The following is a 19,525-nucleotide window of genomic DNA, read 5'->3' on the forward strand; positions in this document are numbered from 1 at the left end:
CTGGATGGGACATTTGAACCTTTGTAGACATGGCAGAAACCACTCATAAGATGTGGAGCTGCATGAAAGAGTGTCTAGTAGTGCCAAGCAGCAACCCTTGGGTTTCCACCCCATGCTCCATAACCATCAAGGTGGGAGTATTCCTTTACCACAAAGTGCGGTCCAGAAGTGGCAAAAGTGTGGAACAGTGGGGGCCATAGGGTTTCTGATATCTGGCTTTGGAGGAAGGAAAGAGAAAAGGCACCGCATCTCTCAGGAAGCTTGGCTGCTTTGTCACTGTAGCTGTAGCTACCAGTTAATTTGTGTGAGTCCCCTGGCTTGCAGACTTGGCCTAGGAATAACCTCTGTGTTCAGTTATATTCACTTGGAAGATAGTCAATGCCTGTCCCAGGAAGCTGCAATGTAATTCCACGAGGCAGCATTCACACTGCTGAGCCTGGGGAAGAAGACAGCTGAATCACACAGTTCAGCTAAACCCTACAGTTCAGTCCTCTCAACCATCGCCTTCATCTTCCTCTATAAAAACACTCACACAAATATACAAATGTACATATTTTTCTTGCAAAGTTGACTCTTAATGAGACATCTCCAAGGGGCATGATTAACATGAAATAATAATGTCCCATGGGGATAGGGAAGCTCAGATGCAGACTCTGCCTTGCAGTACTTCAGCATTTTGATTGCCTTGTGATGGCCACAGTGCTACAACAGCCAAACTTTGAATTACTCCATATGGTGGTCTGGGCTATCAGATATGCCAGAATCGATTTCCATTGCTCATTCCTATCCGTAGGCACTTTTTCATTTGTGATTCGTCTTTCAACATACTTGGTCTAGGAATCCCCAGTCTGTGTGTGGAAGAACACATAGCACAATGTCTAGCCAGAAACTTTATCCTGAATTTCACTGATCACCTTAGTGTTGCTCTTCTTCAAACCATGTCTGCACTTTTTTCTTAAAGATTAGTTTCATGAGACGACAGATAGGAATTTAAGATAATTTTTCTTTTTTCTATGGCAAAGAAAATAACTTTTTTCTCTTTTTACCATGGATGTAAAAATGGTGGATGTCAGAATTTACCTGCAGAGTAGAAAGGGTTAATTCCAGCCACCTATTATTTGTATCATGTAGTTGACATTATCGTTATAAAGCCATATTTCTAGCAACCAAACTATCAGCTATGAGTGGTTTGATGTGCTTTGCTCCCCATTTTTATTGCATGCACAGTCTAAAATTTGGCATGTCTCCTTTATATATTTCCCTTTTTATAATGCAAGTTTTCTGTTCTTAGGTCTTTATAAGGTTGTGGCAGACAAAACTCCATATGCCAGCGTTGAAGAAATTACAAGAAAAGTCTCTATTGGGCCAACAAGATTTGGCCATCCATGTTTCTACAGCCCTGAGGATATAAAATTGGCAAACCTCACTATCAAACATGGTGAGCAGATCACTTTCAACTCAGTGGAAGAGGTCAATGGAAAGATGGCTGTGAACTGTGGCATGGTCAGAAATAACCAGTATCATTCCTTTACTTTGCCCCTTTCACAAGAAGGAAAATTTTATGAGTGTGAAGATGACCAGATATATACCCTAAAAGAGATTGCAGAATGGAAAATCCCTAAGTGCAGAAACCGGATTGTCAAACTTTCCAATACTTTACATATGTGGGACTGCTCTAATCCACTTCCTGAGAATTTTGATGGCTGCTTGGTTCTCACGCCTGTCTACGAAGTGCAGGCAGTAATGAAATGTAAGTAGGAATAAAAGTCAATGTTCTGTTCATCTCAGAATAGCAAAGTACCCTTAGATAGACAAAATTTGCTTAAAATAGGCAGGAAGGATTCAGTTTGGTCAAGAATTCCTGACCCATATTTGCCACTGATGCTTGTTTCAAGCTGAAGACAGATAAAAATAATATTGCCTTTTTTATTCCTTTATCAGCTGTTAACTCAGATAGTTACCTTGCATTTCTTCCTGTTGCCATTTTATGATCACTACAGTTAAATCATTGTTGCAAAGAAAACTTATTGCATAGTGAAAATGTGGAGCTTAAGAATTCTCTTCAATTCTCAGATTCTCTTTCTTTGTGTCAGACTTCGGCCATGGAGAAGCCACTTGATCAGTTAGGGCTATGGCTAGGAGGTAGAAAAGAATATAAACATACATGTTGTAACACTATCAACTACTGTTTATTTTTCAGAATGAGGTTGCTGCAGAAAGAAAAACCATATTATTTTACTGTACTGCAGAAACAAATATCAATGTACTATAAACAGAAAAGACTCACAGACAACTTCTGAAACCCCTAGGTTTGAGGAAAAAGGAAGATATTAGAAAATCAATATCTTTAAAAGCCGTAATTTGTGTTATGAGTTTTTATTTTTAAAAAATATATTTTGTCCATGGCACATTATTACTGTTTTTGTTGTTCCACCAAAACATTGAAACTGCTAGGTTCTGTTCTTACCAATGTCTATATCTATGCTTTACTTTAAACCTGTTAGTGCAATTAGTCATGGGAATAAAATTAGAAGGTGTGCAAGGGTATAAGCACACAGTGAAATTCTCCTGAGTTATGGTGACTTGAATAGCCGAGCTGCAGTAATGACCCGTGTGTGTGTGCATAGCGTGCCCTCTCTGAACTGAGTTACCTACCTAAGCAAAAAAAAGCAGCTTAAGCTAAAATGTTTAACCTTGCTTGAGAGCAGCCCAGGCAGTAGATGGAAACTCACTGCAATTTTACTTGTTGATGCACCCATCCTGTTAAAATTTGCAGGACAGGAGCTTAGATTTTGGGAAGGTTTTGCTGCCTGTTGCATTTACTAGAAGCAGTCCAGTGAGCTCCATAGAAAAGAAATCCTAACAGAAATATGTCCTTCATGAGGATATTAAGCAGGAAATCTTTTCACAGTTGAAATTTCTCTGATGAATGGTGTAAGTAAATGGATAAAAGAGAAAGAGATAAAAGTGGGCAGGGACAGTTCCAACAATGTACTATAGTTGTTAAATATTTATCATGACATATTTAACTGTGCTTGCCCTGTGATTTAAGGTGTGAGTTTGGAAAGTATGTCTTCATGAGATAAAATACTTCATTTTCTACAACTCTAGCTATATTCAGGAATCTAGCTCATCTCCTGAAGCTGTATTCACTTAGGTGTATCCCTATACCCACTCAGATATCTGCGCAGAATCAATAAGAATTTAATATTTCTAAAAAGCTTTCAGAAGATTCAGAAATGTGTGGTATTCACTTGTCTTCCAATCAGATATTCCAGTGAGAGTTGTATTTGTTGATTTTATTTCATGCCCCTTTTATGCTTCATAGTGTGCTCAATATTAAATTTATCCTAAATAACTATTTAATACAAACTTGAAAAGTAGGCTTCATGGTACATGGTTACTTTCTTGTAGACCATGCAAAATGGATTTTCACAATTTTTAGAAGAACTATAAGATTCTAGACACAAGATAAAGTATGAGAAATGCTATCCACAGCTCAGTAAAGAGGATTCCTGATAAGCGGGAGGGCAGATTACATTTTCACAGGCTGGGGGCAGGAATCCTCTATACTTCTCATTCTTAATAATGAACAAATTATGTGTGGAACCGCCCTAAATGATCATAGAAAACTTCCAATTTCACTAGTCATTCCTCCTTCATTGACTTTCCCTTGTGGTGCTTAGTATGTTTGTCACTTGAAGGCATCAATATGACAAAAGGAGAGATGGAATAAACAGATCCTGAATCACTGTCATAAAACTCTGTCATATAAAATACATCTGATACAGACTTCTAAGTATAAAATATTGGTATGTCCTGCTACAAGGAAGTGTGAATCTAGGATGTACTATCCTTGTGTGCAGGTTTATGCAAAATAAGTCTTTCTGAAGACAATCATTAAATATTATTTGCTTGTTAAATTTTACTGCCCTGGTCAGTGATCTGTGGTGTCACTGATCTGTAGCCAAATTCTTAAACAAGCCTTAATTGCATAGTCAGCTTTGTGCTTGGATGTTTTGCATCCAAAATTTTGCAAGTTCAGTTGTGATAAAAAAATTGTTTTTCCCTGTCAGACTGTTAAATGCAATGGCTCGCTTCTGATAGTGAATAAAACTAGATGCCACAGAAAAAGATGCAAGAGTTCCACAGAGGACCGCTGTAGTAGATACTTCTTCATTCATTAACAATAAACTTAGATACAAAGGTTTTGCCTCTTTTTAAAAGTTATATTATTTTCTAATCATTATAGATTATTTCATTGTTTTTATAAATATCAAAATATCTTCTTTCTCCCAGATTGGCCACAGCAACAACATGTGTTAATGGGTTCAAATGTTATTTATTCATTAAAAATATTCTCCCACCCATTTCTTTGGAAAAAACATAAATTACTATGAAATAAGATAATAGAAATACATCTTGTATTCAAGAAAAAGAGTTTGATAAGATAAATAGCTGATTAAACTTGGAGGTGCTGTGAGAAATGTGGTGAATTGTATTTTTTTTTCCCTTTTATTTTTCTTAAAAATTTTGTTCACTTGGACACCTTATTCTCATCTCCTCTCGTTTCTCTCTTACTTTGTGAGGTCACCTGCATATCTGATAGTCACATATCTCAAATTAAAACAGACTTTGACTGGCCCTATTAACTGTGCATGTTAACATATGGAGGTGCACACCTCAGGGAAGGTACTTTTAGTATCTCGTCAACAGGACACTTGTATTTTATTCCAATGTCAGTTTGAAAATTAAACCCGATGTACTTCTTTTTCTTTTCAGTTCGAAAGGACATAGTTCATATTCTCTCAGATCTAGATGTCGAGGTCAAGGATATAACAGACTGTTATGATATTAGCTCTTTCCTTCAGCCACTGTCCTTGGAAGATGTATTTGAGAGAACAAGCAAGGAATTTCCTATGGTTGCCGAGATAATAGAAGGGCCTTCAGGAAGCCAAAAACCGTATAACTTATTGCATACAGGGAAAGAGATCATCATCTACAAAAAGTACCAGGCAACAAGGGTCCTAGCCTCTGAGATTAGAAGTGATTCACCCAAAAGACATTTTTTAATCCCTATGAGCTACAAAGGAAAGTTCAAGAGAAGACCTCGGGAGTTTCCAACTGCCTATGACTTAGACATAGCAAGAAGTGAAAAAGAACAGCTTCATGTTGTAGCAACTAAAGCCTTTGATTCCCCTCATAAAGAGCTTTTTTCTGTTTCAGTTGGAGACCAGTTTCTAGTTCAGCAATGCCAGACTAGTGAAGTTCTGTATGAGGGAAGAAAGAAAGTCATTGATGTTTTATCTTGTGAACAAATACTAAGTGATACATATAAGAAAGTGCTCCTCCCTATGTACATGGAAGGTGGCTTTGTGGAAGTGATTCATGACAAGAAACAATACCAGCTTTCTGAGATTTGCAAAAAATTTCGTTTGCCTTTTAATGTCAAAGTGTCTGTGAGGGACCTTTCCATTGAGGAAGATGTCTTGGCTGCTGTGCCTGGTCTGCAGTTTGAAGAAGAAATCACAGACTCTTATTTGTTGATCAGCAGCACCAGCAGTCCAGTGGAGAGCTGGGAGATTCCTGTATACCGCTTAAACATGTCAGTCCATTTGCTCAGCAGAGATGTCCAAACAGTTGTACCTCCTGTGACTAAGACAACAGTGGAAGAGATCAGTGAAGAGCAATACTATATGGTGCGAAGATATGAAAACCAAACCCTTCATCCACCACCCAGGCCTCCCAAAAAGCCAACAACACTGGCACCAAAAGCTGGTTTTGCACTGCCTAAGCAAGGTGTGTCTGAGGTACGACAGGCTCCAAAGGTAAGGTATCGCACCTTGTCTTTGAATCTCTTACAATCATAGGTCATGTTCTGTCAGTTTACAGTCTCCGTTTCACTAGTGTATCCTTTTGGCATGTACGCAGATGGCTCTCAGTTCCCTGTAATAGGCAAATTAGCCATTATAGACAACAATAGCTAAAATCTCCAGTGTGTGTTAATTGTGCCATGAAAAACAACAGACCCATGCCGACTCACAGCAGAAAGCTTGGCCATATAATTTTGCATGGATAATCCTTTACTGCACAAATGCAAGAGTGAATGGAAAGATTTGCAGTGGCTGTATTTAAATCTTTATTAAGGGGAAGCATATGTTTTCATGCTGTAAACATAATTTTGCTCAGCTGGAAATGGCAGAATTAAATTCACAGAAAGTCAAGTTCTATAGATATTTTTTGACTGCGTGGTTTTGCACTTACCCAAGTGGCAAATAGATTTGGAATAAAAAGGGCAGCCGTTTTATAATAGCTCTTGATGTTACGAAAGAAGTGCCCCTTCTAGAACAATTTTCTTTGTAGTTAACCTAAGGCAATCCATTTGTTCATTAATTTTTGTGTTGGGTCTGGCTGGGTTGGAGTTGATTTTCTTCACGGCAGCCTGTAAGATACTGTGTTCTGGCTTTGTGACTAAAACAGTGTCGGCAACACACCAGTGTTTCGGCTATTGCTGAGCAGTGCACCCACAGTGTCAAGGCCTTCTCTTCCCACCCCGCCCCCCCCAAGCATGTAGTCTGGGGTGGACGAGGAGCTGGGAGGGGACACAGCTGGGACAGCTGACCCCAACTGACCAAAGAGATGTTCTGTGACATATAATGCCATGCTCAGAAATAAAAACTGAGGGGGTGGTTGGTCTGGGAAGGTAGCCATAGCTCGGAGACAGATTGGACATCAGTCGGCTTGTGGGAGGTGATGAGTGACCGCCTTTGCATTGCTGAGGTTTTTTTCCTCTTTTCTTCACGTATTAAACTGTCTTTATCTCAACCCATGAGTTTTCTTGATTTTGTTCTTACTATTCTCTTTCCTGATGAGGTCATCATCCTGATGTCAGGGGGGAGTGAGTGAGCAGATGTGTGGGTGCTTAGCTGCTAACTGGGGTCAACCCACCACAATTTTCTTGCATATACTGAAAGAATCAAAGAAAGGCACCTTGATGGACTTTAATGAGAAGGACTGTCAGGAGGTATTTAACTTAGGTTGCTCTCATGTACAAATACAAATTTCACACAGGTGAATGAGGAAAAAACATGGAAAATACTTTCAGGAATTTAAATGCAATGTAAATCATGGAATTATATTTTGAGAGGTTCAGGGAAAGTTATTTTTTGTGTTGCTATCAAATTAAGGTCAGTAGTAGCCACCCTGGAAGGGGAACCGTTGTGAGTACCTCTTCTTGCCTGCTGGAGGTGGTCCTCCTCTCGGTGACAATTCCAAGACCACACGCAGGTCCACAGCTCCACACAGGTCCTGGGAGATCATTACAACAGGCCATAGGAGAAGTGAATGGGTAAGGTGGGTCCCTCAGATAAGGGTAACGAAGGAAAAATCTGCATCATTTTCTTCTGGCTTTACTTGTACTATGGAAACTTCTTTTCTGCTAGCTTGTACAGTGACTGTTGCAGCAGCTTAAATAAGCCATCCTGTTAGGCTCAGGAGGATACATGAGAAACTGGTCCCTGGAGCTAACAGGCAAGCCATCAGCCTGGTACTGGCCTGGGGTACAGAACTGGGGAAGAATTCCCTAAAGCTGTGTTTCTGGTAGACCTGTACCCTTGTCAGGAGGACTTAGACCTCCTGCAGTTACTGATGGCTGTGTGTGGAGAGCAACAGGTAGATGCTGACTCTAGACTAGACTCGTGCAGAAGATAATATGATCTTGAAGTGAGGCGAGAGCAATTAGTACAGGAGAGGGATAAGCTGAGGTTCCTTTGCACATGCATGAATAAGAGCGACCTTAGACTGCAGCTGTCCAGACAAAGAAATGCATTTAAGCAGACTGTTCCAGAGGACATTTTTTGTCACGTGCTTGTCATAAATAAATAATAAACTGCAGTCAGAGTACTTAGAGTTGTGCAGATTTGTAAATCTCCTTCCCTGGAAGGCGAAACAAGTAGATATCCCTTATTCATAAGATTAAACATCCTGAGCTGTAACATAATAGGTTTAAAGTCACACAGAATACATTCTCTCTTCTATTCCAAGCACTATGAATCCTCTGAGAGGACGTGGGTCATAGCAGATAGGTCTTCCTTGGCCTCTCTGCCAGCGATGGCGAGAGGGGAGACTATATTTTCTTCTACATGTATCAGGGATTTAAAAAGTTGGAGATTGTGCCAAACTGATAAATGGCCTTCTTTGCATATTTTGTGACTATGCATAGACTTATTTGCATAAGTAACAGACGAACGTCCTAATGAGCCAAACTTAAGCCTGACAAGGTGGCAGTCTGGAATAAGCTTTATTGCTGCATGAATTGCCATGCTCCTGCTGCAGGCAGCTCCCTGCCTGGTGCTTAGGGAACTCTGGCTGCTTGCTGGAGGGTGGTGAATGGCTTCCTTGCCCACCAGTTGGGAAGCTCTGCTTGGCTTGGTGCTCCAGGATTAAATGCTGCTGCTGCATGAGTCCACAGAGGACTAAGATCCGGCTGTTTTATGCCAATAGCTGAGGATGCTCTGCGAGGGTGGGTCACCTCTAGCTACGGCTTGTGCTTTGATCGCCTCTCAGCTCACAGCAAGGCTGTGAGGGCACAGAGGCTCCAGCTGTCTCTGCCTGCTGTTCCCTGACCTTGGTAAGGGAACACTAGGGCCAGAAGCAGGACTATACAGTGTACGTTTCACTATACTTTTGGTCATGTTAGCCACTGAATTGTATGCCATTAGCAGCCAGTATGGACTGGAACCTCAGATGAGTGCAAGAACGTCTTCTGCTTGTGTGCAAGGTGCAATGCTGCAGAGACATAGATGTTTGCCCAGTTCAGCAAAGTCCAGAGACAACAGATGAATTCTCAAACATAATATAGCTGCATTAACCAAGCAGTCTGCCCAGTCTCTTCACAAGGCTAATTAAGTTGGCTTGGCTCCTGCTGACACAGTTTTCAATTCCAGAGCCTGGGGATCTCTCCTCTCCCCTGCACAGTACAGTGCAGACTTTCCCTTCTCCTCTCATCTGATAATTTTGTTTGGGTAAGAAACATCCAGACCACATATGTTTGCAATTTTGTATTATTTGTTAATTGAATAAACAAAGACAAACCCCAAGAAAATGCATGCAAACTGAACAAATGAGACAAAACAACATGTATCAAAGGATGAAAATAATCTGATATTTCAGATATCAGATACCTATCTGATATCAATATCAAATAGCAGATATCTATGTAATAGCCAGTATCACCTCTACCCACAAACACCCCCAACTGACGAGAGTGATGACAAAACAATGATTGTACCCTTGGTCTAATGATAAAATGTAGGATACAAGCAGTCATTCACAAGAAATCCCAATTTTTCTCACTGGAATCATTGGAATAAAGTCCTTGGGGAGGTCTAACTGCCATGTTGAATTAAATAGTTTAAATAATTCAGTTTCTGATTTGTGAGCTTAGCTAGAAAATGAGAATGACCTAATAAAACCCTAGAAGTTAATGCTACTGATTTGAGAACAGAATGCCTTACTCTCTTGCCAAGTTGTTCCTGGAGAGAAGTTCCTGAGGGAGAAACAAGTCAGGACCTTACTTCCTTGAAATCAAAATTCATTTTAAAAGAACAAGTAAAATATGCCTGTTCTTTCCACAGGTAGAACCACCATGGTGGATATAACAAACCGAGTTTTCACTTAGTAACTCCAGAGTAAGGTTTCAGGTGGGACCCTGAAAAAAAAGGCTTGACCATTCTTTCCTAAAATTTCCTTAGGCTTTTTACCTGCTACCTACTGTTTCTTCCCTTTCAAGGGTGTTCAAGCATCAAAAGTCTTCTAGCTTTCTTTTTGTCTATCTGTTCAAGCAGTACATATTTAAGAAGGTGTTAATATATGTCCCTCAATGGCTTTGTTTTAAATTGAAACAATCAAAGACCCCACGTGAAACATTGCTAAGTGCATCTTAATACTGGGGGAACCGTAATCAAGGCATGGAAGGCCACAGTTTAGTTCCCATACTCCCAATACCCTGAGGGCACCCAGTGCTTAAGGAATTAAAAAAGGCACTATTTGGCTCCTGATAAACAGTAAGAGAGGTTAGTTCCATCCAATGCTATTTTCAGTGGTCTGCTTAGGCATGTGTCTAGCCTGAGCAACAGTAGAATCAGTAAAATACACACCAGCTTTAAATTAGGATTTCTCCTAAATACCTTTATGAATGTGGAACTGGAAAAGTCAGTTACAGTCAGTCATCTGTTCACCTCTGGCAAGAAAGCTCAGAGAATTCCAGCCGGGGAAACTGGAATTTAATAAAATAGTAAGTATCAGGGCATGACAGTTAATCATCATTGCATGCTAAGGTCCATTATCCTTCAAAAAGTCATTACAGTGTTACGATATGAGGAACTTTCTTGCTTTCTTGCCTTTTATTTCAAAATTAAAATGAAAGAAAAATTATCGCTTCCATCTGGCTTTGCAGTTCTATGAACTGAACTATCGAAATCTGCCATTAACATGTTTATCGCATCTGTCTTCACAGCAAAATGAAGACTTATCTGGAATTAAATTGATAAGACATAAGCTAAATTTTTCAGCAAATGAGTTTTCCTGCAGCGCCTCCTTTCCTTCCTCCTAACTATTTCTTTTCTGCTTCCAGAGCATTTTTCATGTGTTAAGGGCCTTTATAGAGTAGATTTAACACAAATATTTCTGCTGAGTAGCAAGAAACTAACCTTCCTAAATAAATACATATTAGAAAATGCATTCAGGACATCCAGTAAGGAATGGGTAGGAACAGGCCTCTGGAATTAATAATCTTTTGGCACTGGAAGTGAAGGAGGAAAATGTGGTTCATTAGCAGATGCAAAAACGTGCATATGCAAATGTAAGGAAGATGATTTCTCTCTGACAGGTGCAGCATTGTGGCTGCTGAGGCTGCAACCGTGCTTCCCCTTCCTCTTTTTCTCTGTCCCCACTGAAGAGGGGGTTTCTCTCTCCCTGGAGTCTCTGCTTCCACTCTTTCTCTCCCCCTCCTCCTCCACATCCCATGTACTCTTTCTCCCTGTCACTTGCCAATAGCTTTGTAAGTCCCTAAAAAATAGCATGGGAAGGCTGGAAGCCATTTCCTGCTAATACCCATCCTGTACCACATGTGCCAGCTTTCACCCAGACCCACAGGTCTCAGGTCCCCCAGCGCTGCACTTGTCATGTGCCCTTCAGCACCCCCAACTTGTATGACCTTGGTTCGGCAGTCCTCTCTACAGTTTTCAGACAGGCTTGTCTTTTCTTCTTCCTTGTTTCTTCCCAACACATCTGCCCTGCTTGCTTTTCTGTCATGCAGTAAGCTGAAACCAAGGCCACTGCCATCATCAGGTAGGAGCTGCGGGGACATCCCAAGTTACACATGGATTTTCATGTCCTTTCCCAGCATCACCTGTTCCATACCTCAGCCGAGCATCAATCTTCAGTTAGGTTTTTAGGAGCAAAACTGGAGCAGGATGTAGGTACTGATAATTGCCAAGCCATTTAATTCTCTTTTAGATTGGACAGTCTGAGCTGAAGGACTTTGTATTGGTGCTCTGTTGCAGAGATCCTTATAGCCATGTCCATACCTGGGGGCCTGTGACCATTTTCAGGGAACCCTATATGCATCCTGATAACATGCTGGGCTGAAGCCTGCATGTGTGCCATCCCACCTCATGTCTTGGGTTTTCTTCAAAATAAATCATGCAATACTGGCTGTAGAAGCAGTCTAATCCGGATGATGGGGGACCAGGACTGCCAGGTACACTATGGACTCGGTACGAACCAACAGGAAGCAGTTAGAGCAGCAGCAAACCCTAAAACCCCAGCTGAAAAAAGACTGGAATTTCCCTGCTATTCTTGTTATGGAGAGCTGGCAGTAAGACCTCTTTCTCTTTTAAACAATACTAAAAGCTTAAAATTTCCACAGAGAAACATCAAGTCTGAAGTAGGTACTTACTCTGGATTGACGTTACTCTCAAAACCAAAATACAATGAGGAAGACAGCAATGCGCCTGCCGGAAGGATAGGCAGTAGATAATTGCCTGAAAAATTAGCAGGGCAATCTGAGGTGTAAGTCTCATTGCAGAAAGCCATTACTGCTACAGGAAATGTTGATGGAGTACATGAAATTAAGGAAGGTACAGATGAACATTTGGATATGCTGACTGATGAAAATGCCAACTGGTTAAAAGCGAATTGTGTGATTTAGAGCTAAAAATTAATTACTTGGAGAACCAAGAGAAAAGAAATATCAAAATAAAAAGGATGCCCAGAAGAAATAAAAAATTGGAGCACATGAAAATATGGAACCCTTAGTAAGGGGAAAAATCCTGCACAGAGTGCCTGAGCCAACAGACATTGATGTCAGTAAGTGGAGAGTTGGCTGGAACATTTTTTTCTCTCTTGCAGAAAGTACATAACAAAACACATAACAAATCACATAATTATGTCTAATTATGAAGTAGAACAAAAAAGTAAAAAACAGATTCAAAATTCTAGGAAGTACTGCAGCAGAATAACTCTCAAAAAATATAATTTGAGGGGGCAGCTGGGGTTCGAGGCAGCCTGGCTTCCCACAACACTGTTCTCCAAGCTGCACTCTATCATTTGGCCTTCTTGCAGCAAGAAGGTTGTGAATAGTTGGTTGTTGAAGTGCTACCTACTATGGCCTGTATTTTGGTCTGTTCAGAAGTCACCAAAGAATTTTCCAGTCTAAACTGGCCACAGATAATCTACATCACAATGAATTTCCACAATAACTGTACTCCTGCGATGCGCGCCTGCAGGACTGTCAGTGACCTGCCTGGAGCTCCTGAGGCTCCTGCAGAGCCAGCTGCCGGAACACCAGGCAGCTGCCAGGCTCTCCGACTCCATCCCTGCTTAAAGATCTTCAGGGACTTTTGTGGTCTCTGAAGGCCAACTGGCATGAGGTGGCTGATGTCGCCGCTAGTAACTCTTTCAGTCTTCAGATCTGTGGGGCTGATTGCAAACTGCATACTGGGAGTGGGCCTTGGGGTGCTCTAACCCCCAGATCACACCCAGGAACTGTTTGGGAAAGCACTAGTTGGCACAGGTTGAAAATAGGATATTTACAGGCCCTGTTTAATCAACTAGTGTTGATGTAGCCTCTGCTAAGAAAAAAGGAAAGAAGGATGCTCATCAGAATCGCCAAAATATTCTATGTGGTCAATGTAATAGAAAGCACTGACATTTCCCATTTATATTATGTCTTCCTTCATGAAATTCAAGCTTTTGCAGTACTGTCAGAGCTGGGCATCCCAGATCTTAAAGCATCCCAGAAGGTTGGTATTATGCTTTGAAATATATTGCCCCATGAAATGAAATGAGAAAGTTGCTGTCAGTGTGACAGCAGGGCCAAATCCCAAAGGACCTGTAGGCACATATCACATTTTCCAGAGAGTCCTCGCAGTGAGGAATTGAGTGATTACCAGAAAACCGTGCTGTGGAGCGACTCATCAAATTCATTAAAATCTGTGAAGACAGTCCAAGTCCTGGGCTTTCCTTCTCTGCTTTTTGAATGCATTAGTCCATAGACATGACGTAAAAAGCATGGTGATAACAAAAGGAATAGTGAGGTTTTCCAATTATTATATGAGGGAGTTTTTAAAGGCTGAAGAACAATGTATTTAATGTCTACATGGAGAAAATGAGTTTCTCTTCTTTATGGATAGAGGTGTACCATTTACACTGAACTTTGTCAAGGTATTTAACAGCATTACTTTCTTGTTCTACCTTAGGCCGTGAAAAAATTTTACTGGTAAATATTTTAAATTGCAATATGTCACGATGCTGTGGCTCAGATTTTCCTCCCATGGGTTTCTTTTTCTCTTTTCTCATCTTAATAGAAAGTAACAAGGGGTTTGAGGAGGCACAGGGCATTCTATTCTGTTGTGATTTCCGTGGTGCCACTGAAAAATCAGAGCAAAGATCTCAGGCTTGCAAAGACTGTAGGCAGTGGTCTACCAGAACTAGTGTGACGGAGTCTTTACAGAGTATCACTTGATAGGATTCACTGGAGAAAAAAGCCAAAAGAAAGAAGCCTCTTTGCTAGTTTGTGGCATGCCAAGCACCACCCTGATGGACAACACTGTGCCTAAAGACTGCTTAGACTTTGCAGTAAATTGGACTCTAGATTAGCTAGAGTTGAAAACTGACTAACGAAACGGGATAAATATATCCCCAAAGCATCAATTTATTTTTTTTTAGCTTTAAATTTAAGAGTCTTTGAAAAAGTAAATAATATTTTTTTGTGTGAAATGAAGAAACTGTATGTGGAAGCTACTTTTACCAATCCATCTGTTTTACATAAGTGGAATATGCATGTTCTGCAGTATTAATGAGGAAAAGAGCGGCTGAGTTTGCTTGCAAATTGCTCTCATTTGAAGGGAGATGTGCCAAGCAATTGAAAAACAGCTTTACAAGAAAATTCTGGCTGTGCGAGGAGTGGGGTTTGCAGGAGCTCAGTAGGTCTGCTTTACATTCTCTCTCCTGTCACATGTTGCTTCGGTGACACCAGACAAATCACATAAATATGATTGCCTCAAGAAACATGAAGAAACTTCTGTGTGTGAAGAGGGAGTGTGGATTTACAGCTCATTAATTACTTTATATGGATGCTTAAATCTCAGGTAAATGCAAGATACATTGCCTCGCTTTCAGTAAGGGTCAGAGCTACCTCACATTTACTCTGGAGCAATAACCACACAGACAGTTGCCATGGAGTAGTTAATGAGCTGTAAATCCACGCTCATTTACTTGGTGGCAACTTGTTCATGTAGCTGTCTCATCTGTCTATGAAATGGGACACAATGCTTCATTTCCCCATCTTGGATATTTATAGGGACAAGCATCATTTTAGCATGTATGCAGCATTTTGTGCATTGGCTACCACAATAGGAACAACAGTAACTACATAAAAATAATAACAACAGTGAAATTCCTGGACACTAGTAAATTTTAACCTTGCTTAAAAAGTTTCAACTGAATGTTAATTTGTAGAAGAGATGCAAAAACAGGTGACTTTTGTCTAGGACTGCTGGTTTCTGAAGTGTGGATACTTGAAAGAGGAAGAAACAAGAAAGAAGAGAGGTGTGAACTTGTCCCATTTAACATTGCAAGGTGTTAACCTTGAGGCTCACTAATACCTTTGTAAGCTTGGTCTTTTTTTAACCAATTCATAGTTTATTCTTGTAGTAGACAATGCCCTTTGTGCTTGCTTTCTGCATCTGCTGTGGTATAGCCAGTGTCTTAAGCCTTGTCTTCACCTTGTGGCTTACAGGAGGTAACAGTTAGTTTCAAGACATGAAAGGTTACGGATGGAAACTCAGACGCTTCTCAGAATGCCTCCATAAATTTCCCCAGTTTGTGGGACTTTGACAGATGATAACATTAAACCAAAAGCTGCATGTTAAAGGTTAGTTCGTGCAAGCACGCAAGGTGTCAGCAAGGGGAAAAATGAGAAAAGAAACTGCTACAGTACAGGTTATGTGTATTTTGCTATTGATAGGTCATATTTGGATAAAAAGTAGTGGGATGTAACTGATGATGTATAAATGAATGCTGGACTGAAAGGCCATTTTTTGAAGTCAGCCCTAGCACACAACTTTTACAGCCAAATCATTTATACTACTTGCAGTGATGGAGCAGCACCACCATTTGGATGGAAGTGCGGATTAAAGAGGTAGGCTAGGAAAGCAAAACTGAGAACTAGTGAAACAGCAAAATGGAATATCCAGTTATCTTCTATCAAACTGTGAAACAGCAAAGGAAAGCAGACTTTATGTAGGATGGAAGGAATTGTGTTTTTGTTTTAAAAAGGCTTTCCTGATGGGGAGGATTTTTCTTTCTAAATATGTTCTTTCCCCCCTTGTGAATATCCTAATTCATAGCTATCCTGCCCTCATTGTCTCTTGCATAAAAATGAAAAGCAGTGTACTGTAAAAAAAAAAAAATCTGCTCTGCTTGAACCACACGCAATGATTTTAAAATGCGTATATACGTGGTGGTTAACATGAAATATCTGCTCCTTACCTGCTGCTTTGCACTTCACTGAACAGAGACAGACTGTCGAGGTCTTGGTTTGCCTCTTACTTTTACTCCATACCATCAACATCTGACGATCTGGACACCCAGGCTACAAACCTCCTACACTACTGATATCCCTCTCTTTTCTCATGGTTCAAGCAATAAGAATGTGGATGCAAAAATTTAGAAGCTAGGAGGAAAACAGAAACTAAGTCCTTAAACAGAAGGCTTAGATTTTGCATAAGGCTTTTAGTTAGTTTGCACCTTCAGAAAACACAGAGATAAAACCCTCTCATGAAATATTGAAACCACTTCTGCCCCATATAAACACCTGAATGTGAGAGATCTCCCTCTACCCTCCAAAATGGAAAGTAAACCATCTTATGAATGTTATGAGTTATTGAATAATAATATGCCAGTGGTCTGATGCTGCTATTGTTGAACCTAAATGAAAAACCTTATTAATCATGGATTTGACAGCTCATTCAGTTATAATAATGTTTCCTGTCAATCCAAGCTCTCATTATAATTGGATCTTACTTAGAAAGGAAGATGCTCCATTGCCTGCTCAGATGAAGGAAAATACAGGTTTGAAAATTAAAATATCAGTCTGAATTCTGTTTCCAGGGAGCCTGCTTATGCGCGTACAAGTTGGATAACACTTTAATCCTTGCTGTGTGTCACATTTGGACGTTGCTATAATAAGATTCTCTCACTGACTAGACACCAGCTCTGGAGTCATGACAGTGAAAGTGAAAGCAGGAAGAGCAAATGAAACTTCTTCTCAGGGATGCTGGTATATCATCACTACGACCTAGTTGCAAAGAATTAACCGAAACAGGTGGCTTGTCTACATAAAGAATTGCGCTAGGCTGTGAATTTACAGTTAATTTGGTTTTTCCGCTTGGCCTCTTTTGTGGTCACTCAGTATGCAGAAAGTATTAGATGTTTCACGTGGCATCGAGAGAGGATTAAGTTGCTTCAAACCAAGGCAATTTAGTGTGCTGTAGGAGTGTTTACAAAGTTAGTGGCAAGGAACCGTAAAATTCATACCCTAACTTGCTGTGCACTATCTTTATAAACAAGGCCAGAGACAAGACAAGCTGAGAAGGTTATAAAGGCAGACCAATATTCAGGCTGAGACTGAAAGCACTTGGAAAAGCATCTCAAATAAATGTCATTTAGAAGAAACTCAGTGGGCAAAATCTGTAAATTGCATATTCGAGGCTCCAATTCCACGGGTGTAACAGAGGGAGATGGTGCATTTCCATGCAGGCCACAGTTTGTTAAGCACACAGAAGTCACAGGGTAAGTACAACTTAGACTCAACTTAAAAAATAAAGGTTTTAGAGAAAGCACTTTCCTAGGGCAGCTGAAATTATAATTCCCAGAAAGTGTTCTTGTTCACTGATAAACCAATGTGGTTACAATAAATGGGAACTTAAAGTAGCATCCTAATGAGTAGTATAATGCCAGCAAACATAGAGACAGCATATTGTATTCACTGCCTTGCAGGACAAGTAGCAAAAAAACTGGTAACATCAGGCCTATTTACAAATCAGAAAATGGTTGTGAACTAGGAAAGAAACTTGTCATTTATAGATATGAATAGTAAACGTTCCCTACATGAAATCACAGGGGGACCTGAAAAGGTGATTTTTGATGCAACTTGTTTTAAGGAAAACAGAAGTTGGAAAAAATCACCAATCTGCATTGGCAAAAAATAGAGGCAAAGTAGCAACTGGAAAGCTGTTGCAGATGGCGTAAAGAATATGGCACGTCCTTTTGCAGCTCTCATTTTGGGCATACATGTGCCTTATTGATTAACTGAAGAGCAAGCAAATTTTTGACAACTTAAAGCAGCCCCCCAGTCCTCCTTCAAAGCACATGGTTTAGGATTACCAGCGTGCTGGGGAATCAGAACTATTTGAGTATTTGTAGTAATCACAGAATCATAGAATCATTAAGGTTGGAAAAGGCCTCTAGGATCATCAAGTCCAACCATCAACCCAACACTACCATATCTCCTAAACCATGCCCTGAAGTGCCATGCCTAATGGAAGTGAATGCTTTCTTATTTTGTCCCAAGGGTTTTTTATTAATGAGATGTAGGTGTGTAGTGGGGCTAGAAGGCAAGTAGTTCTAACTGCAACAAAGCCAGTCTTCCTCAATACATTTGTTGAGAAAGGTCTTCCTCAGAAACCAAATGATAAGAAGAATCATAGAACCATAGACTGTCCAGAGTTGGAAGGGACCCTCAAGGATCATTGAGTCCAACTCCTGTCCCTGCGTAGGACAACCCCAAAATTCACACCATGTGTCTGATGGTGTTCAAACGCTTCCTGAATATCGTCAGTCTTGGTGCCATGACTGCCCCCCTGGGGAGCCTGTTCCAGTGCTCCACCACACCCTGGGTGAAGAACCTTTTCCTAATATCCAACGTAAACCTCCCCTGGCAAGAAGTAGTATTCTGATGCAGAATTATAATGACTTAGTGATAAACTAAACATTCAATAGTGCTGTTAATCTCTAGTAGGCTTTGCATGTGAAAAAGAAGCAATACAATTAATTTAATTATTTAATTATCTTTTTTCATCCAAAACCTAGCCAAAACTTAGGAACACCTAGTATTTTGTGAATTAATATGCCATTCTTGGAGCTTCATGTGCAGCGATAGTTAAGATATCTATTTTTCAGAGTACACATGAACTGTATCTAGTAAGGCTCGCGTAAGTTTAATTTAATGGAATTCTTTACATGAGCATAAGGGATTACTGTTTGTGTGCTTGTCCTACAGCAGATATACACCCTGGGAAGAAGAGAGTAAGCAATCTTTTCTCCCTCAGTGGCTCAACCAGATGAGGCACAGAAGGGAGAATAGGCTGTAACCCATACCAGAATTTAGTAGCTGTACTAAGACAATATGCTTTCTTCTATTATTTGTATTCAATCATTGCAGCTCAGCACTATCTTTTACTTTGCTTTGTGCCAAGCAGAGACAACTTAGTCTTCACTGAGATTGCAATGCCTGAGAGAAATAAGGACAAGGCTAAGAGTGAAAGTGCTGCAAATGTGAACAGGAATAGAATTCCAAAAGAAAGTGGAAAGCGCTTGTTTTGTTTTTGTTGTTGTGTGTTTATTTTTGAAGTTTTATGCATGAGTATCTGCCGGATTTCTCATCTCTGAATGAATAAATAAAAGTCAAGATTTGTAGCAGGTGACGAGTTGATATCAAAGGGGATTTCTTGTATCATTAAAGTGCAAACATCATCCATTTATAGACCAGAAGTCGTCATATGCCTCCACAACCACTCACATAGTGTAAACTTGTGGAGGTTATGAAATGGTTCGTGAAGTGCCTATTAGCATAAAAAACCCATAAAATTGCCCATGGAACTATGTAACTCATATAGTGGAATAATATTTCAAACAATACTTTTCACAGTGTAGAACTTGATCAGCAGCTGTTGAATGCATA

The 19,525-nt window shown here is 40.2% G+C and overlaps 1 protein-coding gene across 1 annotated transcript in view; it reads left to right on the forward strand.

The window, feature by feature from the left end:
- The window catches only part of THEMIS (thymocyte selection associated), a 75,042-nt gene that overhangs the window by 21,861 nt on the left and 33,656 nt on the right, over window positions 1-19,525 (forward strand). The window contains exons 3-4 of the mRNA XM_064448624.1: window positions 1,292-1,750; window positions 4,783-5,828. Coding sequence (XP_064304694.1) covers window positions 1,292-1,750; window positions 4,783-5,828 — 1,505 coding nt within the window. The remainder of the gene's footprint in view (window positions 1-1,291; window positions 1,751-4,782; window positions 5,829-19,525) is intronic.

The sequence above is a fragment of the Phalacrocorax carbo genome, chromosome 3 (assembly GCF_963921805.1).
Source record: "Phalacrocorax carbo chromosome 3, bPhaCar2.1, whole genome shotgun sequence".
Taxonomy (NCBI): Eukaryota; Metazoa; Chordata; class Aves; order Suliformes; family Phalacrocoracidae; genus Phalacrocorax; species Phalacrocorax carbo.